Here is a 14,627-nt window from a genome sequence, read left to right on the forward strand (position 1 = left end):
GTGGGGGTTTTGGGTGATTTCGCTGTTTAAAGTGTCCCCAAGGGGGGGAAAAATGTCCCCAAGGAAGGTGCTGAAGCGCTGGCTAGTGCTCAGAGAACAGGAAGGCTGTGATGTGCCTGGCAGAGAAAACTCGTGTGTTAACGTAAGCTTCGTTCAGACGTAAGTGATGGTGCTGTTGGCCATGAGTTCAATGTTAGTGAATCAACAGTAATGTTAAATAAGTTGTCTTTAAACGGAAACACACATAAGGAAGGTTATATACAGGCAGACCTCATTTTATTGCGCTTCGCAGATACTGCATTTTTTTTTTTTTTTTTTACAAACTGAAGGTTGGTGGCAACCCTGTGTGGAGCAAGTCCATCAGGGCCATTTTTCCAACGGTATTTGCTCACTTTATGTCTCTGCGTCACATTTTGGTGATTCTCTCAATATTTCAAACTTTTTCATTATTTATTATATTCGTGATGGTGATCTGTGATCAGTGATCTTTGAAGTTACTCCTAGGATGCACTGAAGGCTCAGATGATGGTTAGCAGTTTTTAGCAATAAAGTTTTTCTTTTCTTTCATTTTTGGCTGTGCCACACGGCATGTGGCATTGTAGTTCCCTGACCAGGGATCAAACCCGTGCCCCCTGCAGTGGAAGCGCAGAACCCTCACCACTGGACCGCCAGGGAATTCCCAGCAATAAAGTATTTTTAAATTAAGGTATATACATTGTTTTTTTTAGACATAATGCTATTGCACAGTTAATAGACTACAGCATAGTGTAAACATACTTTTGCACTGGGAAACCAAAAAATCCGTGTGACTCGCTTTATTGCGATATTTGCTTTACTGTGATCTGGAATCGAAACCACAGTACCTCCGAGGTCTGCTTATATTGATGGTTGATGAAAATGTGACCAGAGGTTCACAGGAACCTAGACCCATATTTCCTGTAGGAACAATGGCTCAGCATCCACTAATTCTGTGTTCGTGGTGACCTCATAGAACATAAGTACTGCAAATAATGAGAATTGACTGTATTGATGTCATCTTAGTTCTATTTATAACAATTAGAGGAAGATTCAAAATGACGTCACCCTGAGTTATAAGACGAGTTTTGGTGGGCTTTCTCCACGTTGCTGTGTGATTTTATTTTATTTCATTTTTTTTTAACGTTTTGGCTGTGCCTCGTGGCAGGTGGGATCTTAACTCTCCGACCAGGGATCGAATCTGCACCCCCTGCATTGCAAGCCCAGTCTTAACCACTGGACCGCCAGGGAAGTCCCGGCTGTGTGATTTTATTTTATTTATTTTTTTACATCTTTATTGGAGTATAATTGCTTTAAAATGTGTGTTAGTTTCTGCTTTATAACAAAGTGAATCAGTTATACATATACATGTGTTCCCATATCTCTTCCCTCGGCTGTGTGATTTTAGACAGAGGTGCCACTCAGAAGCCAAGTTCATCCTTCAGGGTAACTTCTTGGCTGGATGTTCCCGCTGTGCATTCCCACTGCATTGCCCAAGTGATTGTTCTCTGGTCTCTTCTGACCCTTTGCTCTTCCTCTTGCCGTATTCCATCCAGGCTGACTCTCCGCTCTCTCTGACTGCGCTTCCCCCATTTCTTCTGCCGTTGCCTCTACCTCCCAACCTGTGCATAGCATACCCTAAATTCTAGAACAAACATTCTGTTGCTTTTCTTTTCCTTTTTTGAACTTTGATGGCCCTTTGGATCACGACCTCACCGCTAAGCTCTGAGCTTCTGTAATTCGTTCTTCCCAAGTGAGTGGGAATAAGAAGAAAGATGACAGATAGAGGCTCAGTATTAAACAGCTACTCCCGTTACAGTTCTTGTCTGGGGAGGGGCCAGTCTCAGCTCAGTGTTTCCCTTTTTTATTATTTTTTTATTTTTTAGTTTTTTTTGCGGTACACAGGCCTCTCACTGCTGTGGCCTCTCCCATTGCAGAGCACAGGCTCTGGACGCGCAGGCTCAGCGGCCATGGCTCACGGGCCCAGCCGCTCCGCGGCATGTGGGATCTTCCCAGACTGGGGCACGAACCTGTGTCCCCTGCGTCAGCAGGCGGACTCTCAACCACTGCACCACCAGGGAAGCCCTCCCTTTTTAAAATTTATTTATTTATTTATTTTTGGCTGCACTGGGTCTTCGTTGCTGTGCGTGGGCTTTCTCTAGTTGTGGTGAGCGGGGGCTACACTTCGTTGCGGTGCGCGGGCTTCTCATTGCGGTGGCTTCTCTTGTTGTGGAGCACGGGCTCTAGGCGTATGGGGTTCAGTAGTTGTGGCACAGGGACTTAGCTGCTCCGCGGCATGTGGGATCTTCCTGGACCACGAATCCGTGTCTCCTGCATTGGCAGGCGGATTCTTAACCACTGCGCCACCAGGGGAGCCCAATGCTTCCCTTTTAACAGTAATCACAACCCAATACAGTAAGTCCCCTACATACGAATGAGTTCCGTTCTGAGAGCACGTTCGTAAGTCCGGTTGGTTCGTAAGTCCAACAAGGTTAGCCTAGGTACCCAACTAACACGATTGGCTGTATAGTACTGCACTGTAATAGGTTTATAATACTTTTCACGCAAATAATACATAAACAAACACAAAAAATAAAGAAAGCAGTTTTAATCTGTACCCTTGGAAAGTACAGTAGTGCAGTACAACAGCTGGCACACAGGGGCTGGCATCGAGTGAACAGGCAGGAAGAGTTACTGACTGGAGGAGGGAGGGGGGTGGGAGATGGTAGAGCTGAAGGATCGTCAGCAATAGGGGACGGAGGGCGAGCTGCAATGTCACTCACGCCTGACGCTGATGGCACTGGTTCCGGTTCCTTGCTGGAACCAGATGCACGTTCGCACCTTTGAAAATTCTCCACCTGAAGGTTCGTATGTAGGGGACTTACTGTAACAACAATAATCAGCTTTGGGCGGGGCGGGAACGGCATTTACCCCGACTTTATTACTGTTTACTCTCATCATATTTTTTTTACAGTTATCTTTCACTGATGTCAAGCTTTCTTTCTTTTTTCATACTTAGTTTTTACAGTTTCCCTTTAAGTAAATTTATTTCAGTAAAGAAGCATCTGATAGAAACCTATTAGGCAAAGAAGAGTGCGCGTCTACACAGATGCTGGGAAAGGCATGTAGACTGAAGCTTGTGAAATAATTGCAGTTGATATGTTTGCTGTGTTTCCCAGTTAGATTGAGAGAAGGGTCCAAGGGACCTTTAAAGTGTCTACCGAGCTGACTGGTGCTGACTGATTTTTTGATCAGGGGGCCGGTGGGGAGACGGGGAGGGAGGGAGTGCACATCAAAGAAAACCTGGCCGAGAGGTAGACTGTTCCCAAACTTGTCTTTTAAAACCACATGACTTGGGAATTCCCTGGTGGTCCAGTGGTTAGGACTCTGTGCTCTCACTGCCGGGGCCCGGGTTTGACACCTGGTCGGGGAGCTAAGGTCCTGCAAGCTGTGCGGTGTGGCCAAAAAATAAAGAAAAAAACAACAAAAAGACCCCCCAAAAGCCCGTGACTTGAAAGGTACTTTCGTGATGAATTGGGGAGGCATGGCTGGGAGTGGGGAGACAGAGCAAGCAAGGAGCCCAAGAAACGTTTCTAGAAAATCCAAAGTGTTTCTATCCTTGTTCAGCTGTAGACGCTCCAACTAGATCAGCTCATGTGTGTGGCTCCTGGGTGTTGCTTTTGTGAACCTCTGAACCACAGCGCGACCCTCAGCATGTATTTGTTTCTCAATGAGCGCGTATCCTGACCTGTGCCTGGAACATTCCTTTGTAGTTACTTGTGAAGGAGGAGCTGGTTCCTGTACACTTGGAAATGTTATCTGTGTCCACTTCCCTCCTCATTTCATTCCCCAAATCTGTTCCTGTTTAGAGACCATCTCTGAGGCGACAGACATGAAGGAAGCTATGGAAATTATGCCCCAAACACTGGAGTATGGAATTATAAATTCACATGTGCTTGGTCTCCTGAAGGATATTATATGTCAGGTAAGTACGGACGGAAAAAAGAATCTCAGCACTGTTTAAGAGTAAGGCCATCTAATTCATTGATTCCACAAAGAGGTGGTCAGCAGCTCTTAGATTCCAGGTGCTGTCATGGGCCCTGAGGACAGTGGAGCAGTGAGCAGGACAGATGACAGCCCTGTGCTATGGGAGGTTATACTGGGGGAAGGACACCAAACACCAACACATAAACTGGAAAATATCAGGTAGTGACAGGTGGCATTAGGAAAATAAACCCTAGTAATGTGATAGAAATGACCTGTTCATGTGTGTGTGCATGCGTGTGTGTGTATATGTGTGTGTGTGTGTGTGTGTGTGTGTGTGTGTGTGTGCGCGCGCAGGGGGTGGTGGTAAGGGACGACCTTGCTGGGGAGGTGAGATCGGAGCTTTCTTTATAGACAACCAATAAAATAGCCCATAAGCAGCCTTGTTCACTAATGATAAGTTATTAGGGATATGTAATAGGGTGGGACTGAGGTAGTCAGGAAAGACCCCTCTGAGGAAGTGGCATTGAATTGAGGGGGGAATGAGGTGAAGGCATCAAACGTGAGGATCTGCAGGAAGAGCATCCTGGGCAGAGAAAACAGCACATGCAAAGGTCCTGAGGCAGGAGCAGACTTAGCTTGCTCCAGACACAGAAGGATGACCAGTGCAGCTGGAGAGTAGTGAGGGAAGTTTGGAGAGGAAGGTAGGTTTGAAGCATGGCAATAAAATGATCTGGCTTGCATTTTTCTTCTGGATGTTGTGTGAACAACATATGCAGCGGCAAGAGCGTATGGGACCAGTAGACCTAATAGCAGGCCGTGGAAACGTCCAAGTGGTGGATGATGGTTGTTTAGGCTCCAGAATTCAATCAGGGGAGGGAGCGGGAAGCAAACAGCATCAAGAATATGTTGGGGGGCTTCCCTGGTGGCGCAGTGGTTGAGAGTCCGCCTGCCGATGCCGGGGACATGGGATCGTGCCCCGGTCCGGGAAGATCCCACATGCCGTGGAGCGGCTGGGCCTGTGAGCCATGGCCGCTGAGCCTGTGCATCCGGAGACTGTGCTCCGCAGCGGGAGAAGCCACAGCAGTGAGAGGCCCGCGTACCGCAAAGAAGAAAAAAAAATATGTTGGGCATGGAGCCAACAGGACTTGCTGATGACTTGGATATGGAAGTTTAGGAAAAGAGCATCCAGAATGATTCCTAGGATTTGTGTTTGAACAAGCAGGGAGATTTGGGGGTCATTACTGAGATGGGGGGGTGGAGGGATCTGGAGGAAAACCCCAGAACTCTATTTTGCACATGTTAAGCTTGAGATGCCTCCTAGACATCCAAGTTGAGGTGTGCAGCAGGACGTATAAGTCTGGAGCTCAGGGGAGAGCTCAAGGGGTTCTTCCAGAAATATTTATTGAGCATTTACTGTATTCTATAGCAGTAATCAACACAGTCAAGGTCTGTGCCTCACAGACCTTACATCCTAGTCAGGAAGATTTACGTTAAACAAGATCAATGAGAAAATATACAGTGTGTTAGATAGTGACAGGAGTTCAGGAGAAAGATGAAGCTGGGAAGGGGGTTAGGAAATGTTGGCAGGTGGTAAAAGTAGGGCTTTTGAAATTTTGGATAGGGTGGCCAGGAGGACCTCAATGTTGTCTTTTGCTGGGACTGTTGCAGTTGGCTCCTGATAGATTTCCCAGTTTCTGCTTTTGCTCCTACACTATACTCTCCACATGCCAACCAGAGAGATCCTTTACAAAATGGGAGCCACTGACATGGTGTCAAGCCAAGGGACTGGATGAAACAACCAAGGGAGAGGATATAGAAGGAGGAGAATGAGATGAGAGGGAAACTAGGGGGCAGGATGAAAGGGGGCCAATTTATTATTTTTGAAAATTGGGCAAATAAAGGGAAGGCTCTAACCATTTATTCTGCCTTCTCTATATGAACCGGATAATCAAATAGTAGATAAGAGAAGTGTCTCTTTATAAAAGCATTTCAGCTATTTAAAAAAGAAAGTTTAGAATGAGACTCTTTCAGTAGTGCAGCTCTCACTGTGTTGAAGGATCTAGGTATTGAACATCAATGGATGCTAAAATCAAAAAAAAGAAAAAAAGGAAGAGAGAGGACTTCCTTGGCAGTCCAGTGGTTAGGACTCTGCACTTCCACTGCAGGGGGCACAGGTACGATCCCTGGTTGGGGAACTAAGATCCTGCATGCCTCATTGGGTGGCCAAAAAACCCCCCCAAACCAGAAAAACAACCCCCCCAAAAGAGAGAAAAACCAAACATTATTTGTCTCCTGATAGAAGAAACACCAATAGTCTTGGCAAAGGGATTCTGAGCCAGTCTCTGGACCCAGCTGCCAATTTGCAGGAAAAGACAAGAGGAGCTTGTTGAGTTCTACCATGAGTGTGCAGTCAGCAAAATCCAAGCTGGGAGACTCAAAACATTCTGGGTTCTTCAATAAATTGGAAGTACATGTAGATTAAAAGAGTCTTAAAAGACGTGTCAAATTTTAAGAAAAACGGGCAAAACTAAAAATCAAAACCCAACCCAATCAACCAACCCACCAAACAAACAAAGAAGCCAACCAACCTGTGGGCATTTGTACATCACTTTCTATGTGAGGGTAAGTTATGTAATTGTATTCAAGTGATTTCATAAATTCATGCTTCTGTCAACTGAATTTCCCAAAGACCGCGTGCTCAGTATCTTCTTTATTTTCACCTTCGCACAAACTTGGAGCTTAGCTGATGGGTTAACACACAGTTCTCGTTTCCCTGTGCCATAGTTTCTAACTCAGCTGCCCTGTGGCTGGCGGCAGCTAAAGAAATACAGTATTATCTTCTGGGTAGTCACCTCAGGCTTGGTTCAAACTCTTTACCCTTGGGCCATTCTCAGTCAAATATAATTTCTCTTTCTTTAGGTCTGTGCTCCGGGCTGGAGTAGTTCACTTTGTCACTGTATTGTTACTTTCTATTATCGCGTATTCAAAGCCAGAGGCAACTTAAGTGCATGAATTGTTGAAGATGACGTGTGATTTGCTTCTTTTTAAAAAAATTTTTATTACAGTATAGTTGATTTACAGTGTTGCGTTAGTCTGCTGTACAGCACAGTGACTCGGTTATACATACACATGTATCTACTCCTTTAGATTCTTTTCTCATATAGGTCATTACAGAGTATTGAGAAGAGTTCCTCCCTGTGCTATACAGTAGGTCCTTATTAGTTATCTATTTTATATAGAGTAGTGTGTATATGTCAATCCCAATCTCCCAATTTATCCCTCCTCCCTCTGCTTTCTCCCCTGGTAACTGTAAGTTTGTTTTCTACATCGGTGACTCTATTTCTGTTTTGTAAATAAGTTCATTTGTACTCAACCATAAAAAAGAACGAAATAATGCCATTTGCAGCAACATGGATGGATCGAGGAATTGTCATACTGAGTGAAATAAGTCAGACAGAGAAAGACAAATACCACATGATATCGCTTATACGTGGAATCTAAAAAAATGGTACAAATGATTTGATTCGTAAACTCGGCTTTTCAGGTTTTCTTGCCAGCCTTGTCCTTCAGTCAGCACAAGGATGCGAGCCTGGGATTCACATCTGGAGAAGTCTTGGACTCCTCTGAGTACGACATAGACCTACCTAGCATGCCCGGGGAAGCAGTAGAATATCACAGCATTCAATTAATACGGGATGAATTTTTAATGAACATCCAGAAATTTGCAAGTAATATTCAAAGAACAATGCAGCAACTTGAAGGTAAGGCTTTATTTTTCTCCTCCTTAGTTAAGCAGGATACGTTTACTTTAAGAAGAATTTTAGAGTTCAGGAGGTTTTTTTTATTGTTTTAATTTATGATCGTTCTTGTTTACCTGCTCGTGATATGAAAGACACCAAGCTGGACATTGTAAGAAACACAAAGAGGAATGAAGAATGACGAATCCTTGTCCTCAAGGATCTTATACTCCGGTGCCCAAAGAACTATGGCAGAATAAGGAGCTTGAGAGAGATATTAGGGTCTTTAGGGCTTGGAAGAGTGAGACCATATTGGAGAAGTGGTGGGGGAATCAAAGAGGACTTCCTGAAGGAGGCAGCATTTGACCTCATCTGAAAGGATGAGCAAGACATTGGAGTAGGTGGAGTTGGGGAGCAAGGGCATTTTGGGCAGGGAGAATGATGGACCTTTGGTGGTTCTTTTTCCATTCATTTTGCTAAGTACTCTATGAGATTCAGTTTGCTAAGCATTCTGTATTTTCAGTCTGAAGACCTAGCCTTTCAGTATGAAAAATTCTCTTGATAATTTCCTCCACTATTTGTCTTTGTTTTCTCTTGTTAATATTCCTGTTGGATATGTGCTGTTGATTCTGTTTCCTATCTTTTCACTTGCATTTTCCATCTCTTTGTCTGTGTATTCTACTTTCCTGAAGAGTTCCTCAGCTATTACCTTCACAAATTTTGATTAGACTTTTCACATCAGCTATCGTCTTTTTAATTTTTAAGACCTCTTATTCTGTGATTGTACCTTTTCCATACATTCCAAACTTCTGTTCTAGTTTGCTGGATGCCATGTTGTCTCAAATCTCTGAGACTAATAGTTGGGATTAAAACATTTTTTTTGTCTGTTCTTTACATTCTCTCAGTTTCCTCTGGAGTCATTGTTTCTGATTTATTCTTGGACTGTCTGTTTCATGTTGGAGGCTTTCTCGAATATCTGTTGAGCCCTGGTTGTTTGTTCAATTTTTAATTTAATTTAATTTTATTTTATTTGGCTGCATTGGGTCTTAGTTGCAACACGCAGGATCTCCATTGCGGCACACGGGATCTTTCGTTGTGGCGTGTGGGCTCTCTAGTTGTGGTACGCAGGCTCCAGAGCATGCAGGCTCAGTAGTTGCAGCATGTGGGCTCTCTAGTTGTGGCGCACGGGCTGTATAGGGCGCAGGCTCAGTAGTTGCGGCGCGTGGGCTTAGTTGCCCCATGGCATGTGGGATCTTAGTTCCCTGACCAGGGATCAAACCTGCATCGGAGGGTGGATTCTTACCCACTGGACCACCAGGGAAGTCCCTGTTTGTTCAATTTTTAAATTGACATCACTTAGGTTGTAAACTCATCTTAAATAGCTAAATCATTTTGATCGAGCTTAACACTGGAGCAGTGATCTAATTATCTAAAGTGTTTTAGTTACATTCTAATGAAAGAGAATGAGATATAGAAATATTAGGACAGGGAGGTACCAGGCCATATACTGATGTCTGGAGAGACGAGCCAGCTGATTAACTGGAACATACATTGTCTGTAATCATTTTCCCCAAACTAGTGGCTGACTGACCATTTTTATTCTACTAGGTGAGATCAAGTTAGAAATGCCAAGCATCAGTGTAGAGAGAGAGGTGTCTGACCTGGCAGCTGACCCAGAAACCGTGGAAATTTTGGAGCAGTGCGTGATAAACTGGTTGAATCAGATATCAGTAGCTCTTGAGGTCCAGATAAAAAAGACACCTCAGGTAATGTGTGCAATGCTTTTGACGATCCCTGATCCAATTCATGTTTGCCATCCCGAGAACGAGCCAGGAGTCTGCGGATCTGAGCGATCTAGCCTCTTTTCTTACTGTTTTGTGACCTCCTTAAAAATATCAAAGTAAACGTACCCAAGATGTCATTCTTGGGCTTTCTGACGTTAGTGTGCTAATAGATGACTCTCTGCTGTTGATAAAGATAATACTGTGTATGGGTCAGGATGTTTGGGCTAAAAATAAGAAAAACCAAACCAACCAGGAAACCCAACTCAGCTGGCTTAAATAAGAAAGAGGATTTGTTGGCTCCCGTAACTGAAAAGTCTAGAGGCAATTCTGGATTCAGGTATGGTTTGATCATGACTCTGGCACTCTAGCTGTGTTGCTCTGTTAATCTCTTGGTTCCAAACTCCTCTCTGAGGGGGCTTCCTCCTCAGGCTAGTTTCCTTCATGGTGGCAACTGGTAATAGTTTCTGACCCCACATCCACATACCACCTTGTCCAGAGAAAGACGGAGTGTCTACCATTCCCGACTGGAGTCCTGAGGTTTCACTCTGATTGGATCATCCTAGGTCAAGTGCCCACCCCCGAAGTCCTTGTATGGATTAGCCCCTAACTAGAGCGTTTGGGAGGAGAGGCCTGGATGCTGGAGGAGCAACCACAGGTGTGGACTCCCCACTAATGATGATGCTGTTTGTGTGCTCCTGTCATCTCTCAGGGTAATGGTCCTCTGGCCGAAATTGAATTCTGGCGAGAAAGAAATGCCACCCTAAGTGCACTCCATGAACAAACAAAGCTTCCAGTAGTCAGAAAAGTCTTGGATGTGATCAAGGAATCCAATTCTATGCTTGTGGCCAACCTGCAGCCTGTCTTAACTGAATTGTTCAAGTTGCACATGGAGGCCTCAGACAATGTGCGGTTTCTTTCCACAGTGGAACGTCATTTCAAAGTATGCCGGGTGCACTGCACTTTGGAAAGTCAGCTCTGTAAACTAGATTTCACACGGATTTAACTTCCTTTTGTTTGTTCAGCATTTAAAAAATTGTAGTAAAAAATATATAACGTGATATTTATTATTCAGCCACTTGTAAGAGTTCAGTAGCATTAAATGCATAACTGGGTACCCCTTATCACTATCTATGTGCAGAACTTTTTCACCATCCCCAACATAAACTCAGCATCCCTTTAAACAACTCCGACTTCCGCCAGCCCTTGGTAACCTCTTTTCTAATTTCTGTCTCTCTGAATTTGCCTGTTCTAGGTATTTCATAGAAATGGAATCATACCATCTTTGCCCTTCTGTGTCTGGTTTATTTCACTCAACATAATGTTTTCAAGATTCATCCATGCTGTAGTTATATGTCAGAATCTCATTGCTTTTTAGGGCTCAATAACATTCCATTGTACGTATACACCACATTTTGTTTGTCCATTCTTCTGTTGATGGACATTTGGGTTATTTCCACCTTTTGGCTATTGTGAATAATGCTGCTATGAATACGGGTATACAGATATTTGTTTGAGTCTGTGCTTTCAGTTCGTTTGGGCATATACCCAAGAGTAGAATTGCTGGGACATCTGGTGATTCTATGTTTAACTGTCTGATAATTCTGTGTTTAACCATCTATGAAGATTCTATGTTTAACTCTTTTCCTCAGTGACTGCACCATTTTACATTCCCACCAGCAGTGCGCAAGTGTAATTTCCTTTTTCGGGATTCCCCTCCCCTCTGATTTATCATACACAGTACCATATTCCAAGGCCAGGAGTCGTTACTCTTGTCCCAATAATGAGACCAGTAAAAGTCCTGTTTGTGTTGCTGAGGGGTTAATATGTGTGTGGTGAAGCGCTGTAGAGGTACAGGCCCAGGTCCCGAGTATCCCACATCTGCATACGTGACCTCTCTGAGCCTGTTTCTTTCTCTGGGAAACTGGGATCATGAGAGAACCTACCTCAAATGGTTGCTGGAAGGTTCAAATGAACTTATGACTGCAAAGCACTTAGCACGTCAAAAGTAGTATCAGGGAAGCAACTGTCCAACAACTGTATGAGTGGTCCACGGATAAGGATCTATGTGGTCCTGTATAAGTGGTACAACAAGTGATCGAATCTGAGGGCTTGAGGTCCAAGTGGAATCTGCCATGGAGCTGATGTTAGTGGCAACATCATCTCCTTCTCTGAGATTTATTTATCGTCTCTGCAAAATGAGTGGCTTGCAGAGATCAGTGAGAGTCAAGCTTACATCACTCATGCATCACTTTTGTAATTTTTCCATCCCTCTGTGCATCTGAAACTTACTTTTCTGTAAGTTGACTTTTTAAAAATATGTATTTTATTTATTTACTTATTTTGGCTGTGCCAGGTCTTAGCTGTGGCGTGAGAACTCTTAGTTGTGGCATGCATGTGGGATCTAGTTCCCCGACCAGGGATCGAACCTGGGCCCCCTGCATTGGGAGCATGGACTCTCACCCACTGGACCACCAGGGAAGTCCCTCTTTAAGTTGACTTTAAATTTGTACGTGTGTGTGTGTGTGTGTAATTTAGCCTCAAACAATCATACCTGTGCAGTCATGGGTTTGATATACCAGTCGTTTCTAATACGCAGTAAAATAAGTGTATATATATATATATATTTATTTAAAATTTTTTTTCTTGTGTCATTTGACTTTTGATATGGTTTGTGATATTTAAAAATTTTTTTAAAAAAATTAATAATTTTATTTTTGGCTGCATTGGGTCTTCTCTGGTTGCGGTGAGCGGGGGCTACTCTTTGCTGCAGTGCACAGGCCTCTGCCTCTCATTACGGTGGCTTCTCTTCTTGCGGAGCAGGGGGCTCTAGGCGTGCGGGCTTCAGTAGTTGTGGCACGCAGGCTCAGTAGTTGTGGCTCACAGGCTCTAGAGCTCAAGCTCAGTAGCTGTGGCGCACAGGCCCAGTTGCTCCGAGGCATGTTGGATCTTCCCGGACCAGGGATTGAACCTGCGTCCCCTGCATTGGCAGGCAGATTCCTAACCACTGCGCCACCAGGGTAGTCTCCATATTTTTTAAAAGTTTTGAGTGCTGTCAAAATCATCTCCCTTCCTGCTGGGGGACACATACCCTGGAAAACACTGGCACCTCTAGGTCACCTCTAGAATGCCAGCTTTGATTCATTCAGTGGCACTCTTGCCACTAAATATAGGATAATTATATATGTATATAATATGTATATACACACCATACTTCATATACATGTCTGCAAATTGCTTTATTAACTTTAATTGTAAATCTTATCTTTCCATGTCAGCACCTACAGACCTATTTCAAACTTCTTTTGTTTGTTAAACATTTTATCCCATAACGAGGACTTTTTTAAAATTAAGAAGAATGTCCTACACTGTTGGTGGGAATGTAAGTTGGTGTAGCCACTGTGGAAAACAGTATGGAGGTTCCTCAGAAAACTAAAAATAGAGCTACCATATGATCCAGCAGTCCCACTCCTGGGCATATATCCAGACAAAACTATAATTCAAAAAGATACATGCACCCCTGTGTTCATAGCAGCACTATTCACAACAGCCAAGACATGGAAACAACCAAAGTGTCCATCGACAGATGAATGGCTAAAGAAAATGTGGTACATATACACAATGGAGTCCTACTCAGCCATAAAAAGGAATGAAATAATGCCATTTGCAGCAACATGGATGCAACTAGAGATTATCATACTAAGTGAGGTAAATCAGAAAGAGAAAGACAAATGCCACGATATCACTTATATGTGGAATCTAAAATATGACACAAATGAACTTATCTATGAAACAAACAGAATCAGGACATAGAGAACAGACTGGTGGTTGCCAAGGGGGAGAGGGTAAGAGTGGGGGTTTGGGATTAGCAGATGCAAACTGTGTGTATACAGAATGGATAAACAACAAGGTCCTACTGTACAGCACAGGGAACGCTATTCAATATCCTGTGATAAACCAGAATGGAAAAGCATATGAAAAAGGATGCAAAAAAAAATTTTTTTAAGTTGAGAGACCTTAAACAGAAGCCCATTTTTTCCTGAAAGTACTAAAACCCAGAAATACCCTTGCGTTTAATTAAAATACCTTTTAAATACAAAAGAAAAGAAAAAAAAAAGAAAGAAAAAAGAAGAGGGGAATTTCCTGCACACTACTTGCTTTCTTACACGGTTGGCCCCAAGGCGAAGGTGGCTTGCTTTGCTCTCTCTCTTACATGTGCCTCTCCGGCTAGAACATAACGCATGGATCCAGCTTTCACGTTGTCTTGGAAACAATCCCCTCCATGATGAGTGCCCTGAGGATGGTGTGGATCATCTCCCGACACTACAATAAAGACGAGAGGATGATTCCGCTCATGGAGCGCATTGCCTGGGAAATCGCGGAGAGAGTCTGCAAAGTGGTGAATCTTCGGACTTTGTTCAGGTAAGAAGTAAAGGCACTGTGATTTTCTTAAGATCTGAAACCACTTTGTCGAAACATAATTCACACACCATACAAGTCACCTGTTTAAAAAGTACAATTTAATGCTTTTAGTATATTCACAGAGATGTGCATCCACAGCCATCCGTGACTTTAGAATATTTTCTTCATCCCAGAAAGAAATCTTGTCCCCTTGAGCCTCACTCCCACCCTCCCCAGCCCCCCAGCCCTGGGCAACCACTGATCTACTGTCTGTCTCTGTGGATTCGCCTCTTCTGAACATTCATGCACATGGAATCCTACAACACGTGGTCTTTTATGACCGGCCCCTCCCCCTCAGCATCATGTTTTCAAGGTTCATTCATGGTGTAGTTTGCATCGGTGTTTCATTCCTTTTTATGGCCAAATAATACTCCACGGTGTGGATTACTCAGGACCGTCTTCCTTGGTTATCCTCAGAGAGACCGAGGCAGATCGTCCAAGGGAACCTTACTCCTGGACCCCGGACCCCCTCAGGTGGAACAGCCTCTGAGGATCAAATGTGGAAGGAGACACAGATCATTTTTTTACTTTCTTTTTTTTTTTCTGGTCGGGCTGCTCGACATGCAGGATCTTAGTTCCTCAACCAGCGAACGAACCCGTGCCCCCTACAGTGGAAGCATGGAGTCCTAACCACTGGACCACCAGG

At 43.8% G+C, this 14,627-nt stretch overlaps 1 protein-coding gene across 1 annotated transcript in view; it reads left to right on the forward strand.

Moving 5' to 3' along the window:
- DNAH10 (dynein axonemal heavy chain 10) overlaps positions 1-14,627 on the forward strand; it is a 146,922-nt gene that overhangs the window by 9,656 nt on the left and 122,639 nt on the right. Inside the window, exons 5-9 of the mRNA XM_030860044.2 lie at positions 3,885-4,000; positions 7,547-7,763; positions 9,348-9,505; positions 10,233-10,463; positions 13,752-13,942. Coding sequence (XP_030715904.1) covers positions 3,885-4,000; positions 7,547-7,763; positions 9,348-9,505; positions 10,233-10,463; positions 13,752-13,942 — 913 coding nt within the window. The remainder of the gene's footprint in view (positions 1-3,884; positions 4,001-7,546; positions 7,764-9,347; positions 9,506-10,232; positions 10,464-13,751; positions 13,943-14,627) is intronic.

The sequence above is a fragment of the Globicephala melas genome, chromosome 13 (assembly GCF_963455315.2).
Source record: "Globicephala melas chromosome 13, mGloMel1.2, whole genome shotgun sequence".
In the NCBI taxonomy this organism is placed as follows: Eukaryota; Metazoa; Chordata; class Mammalia; order Artiodactyla; family Delphinidae; genus Globicephala; species Globicephala melas.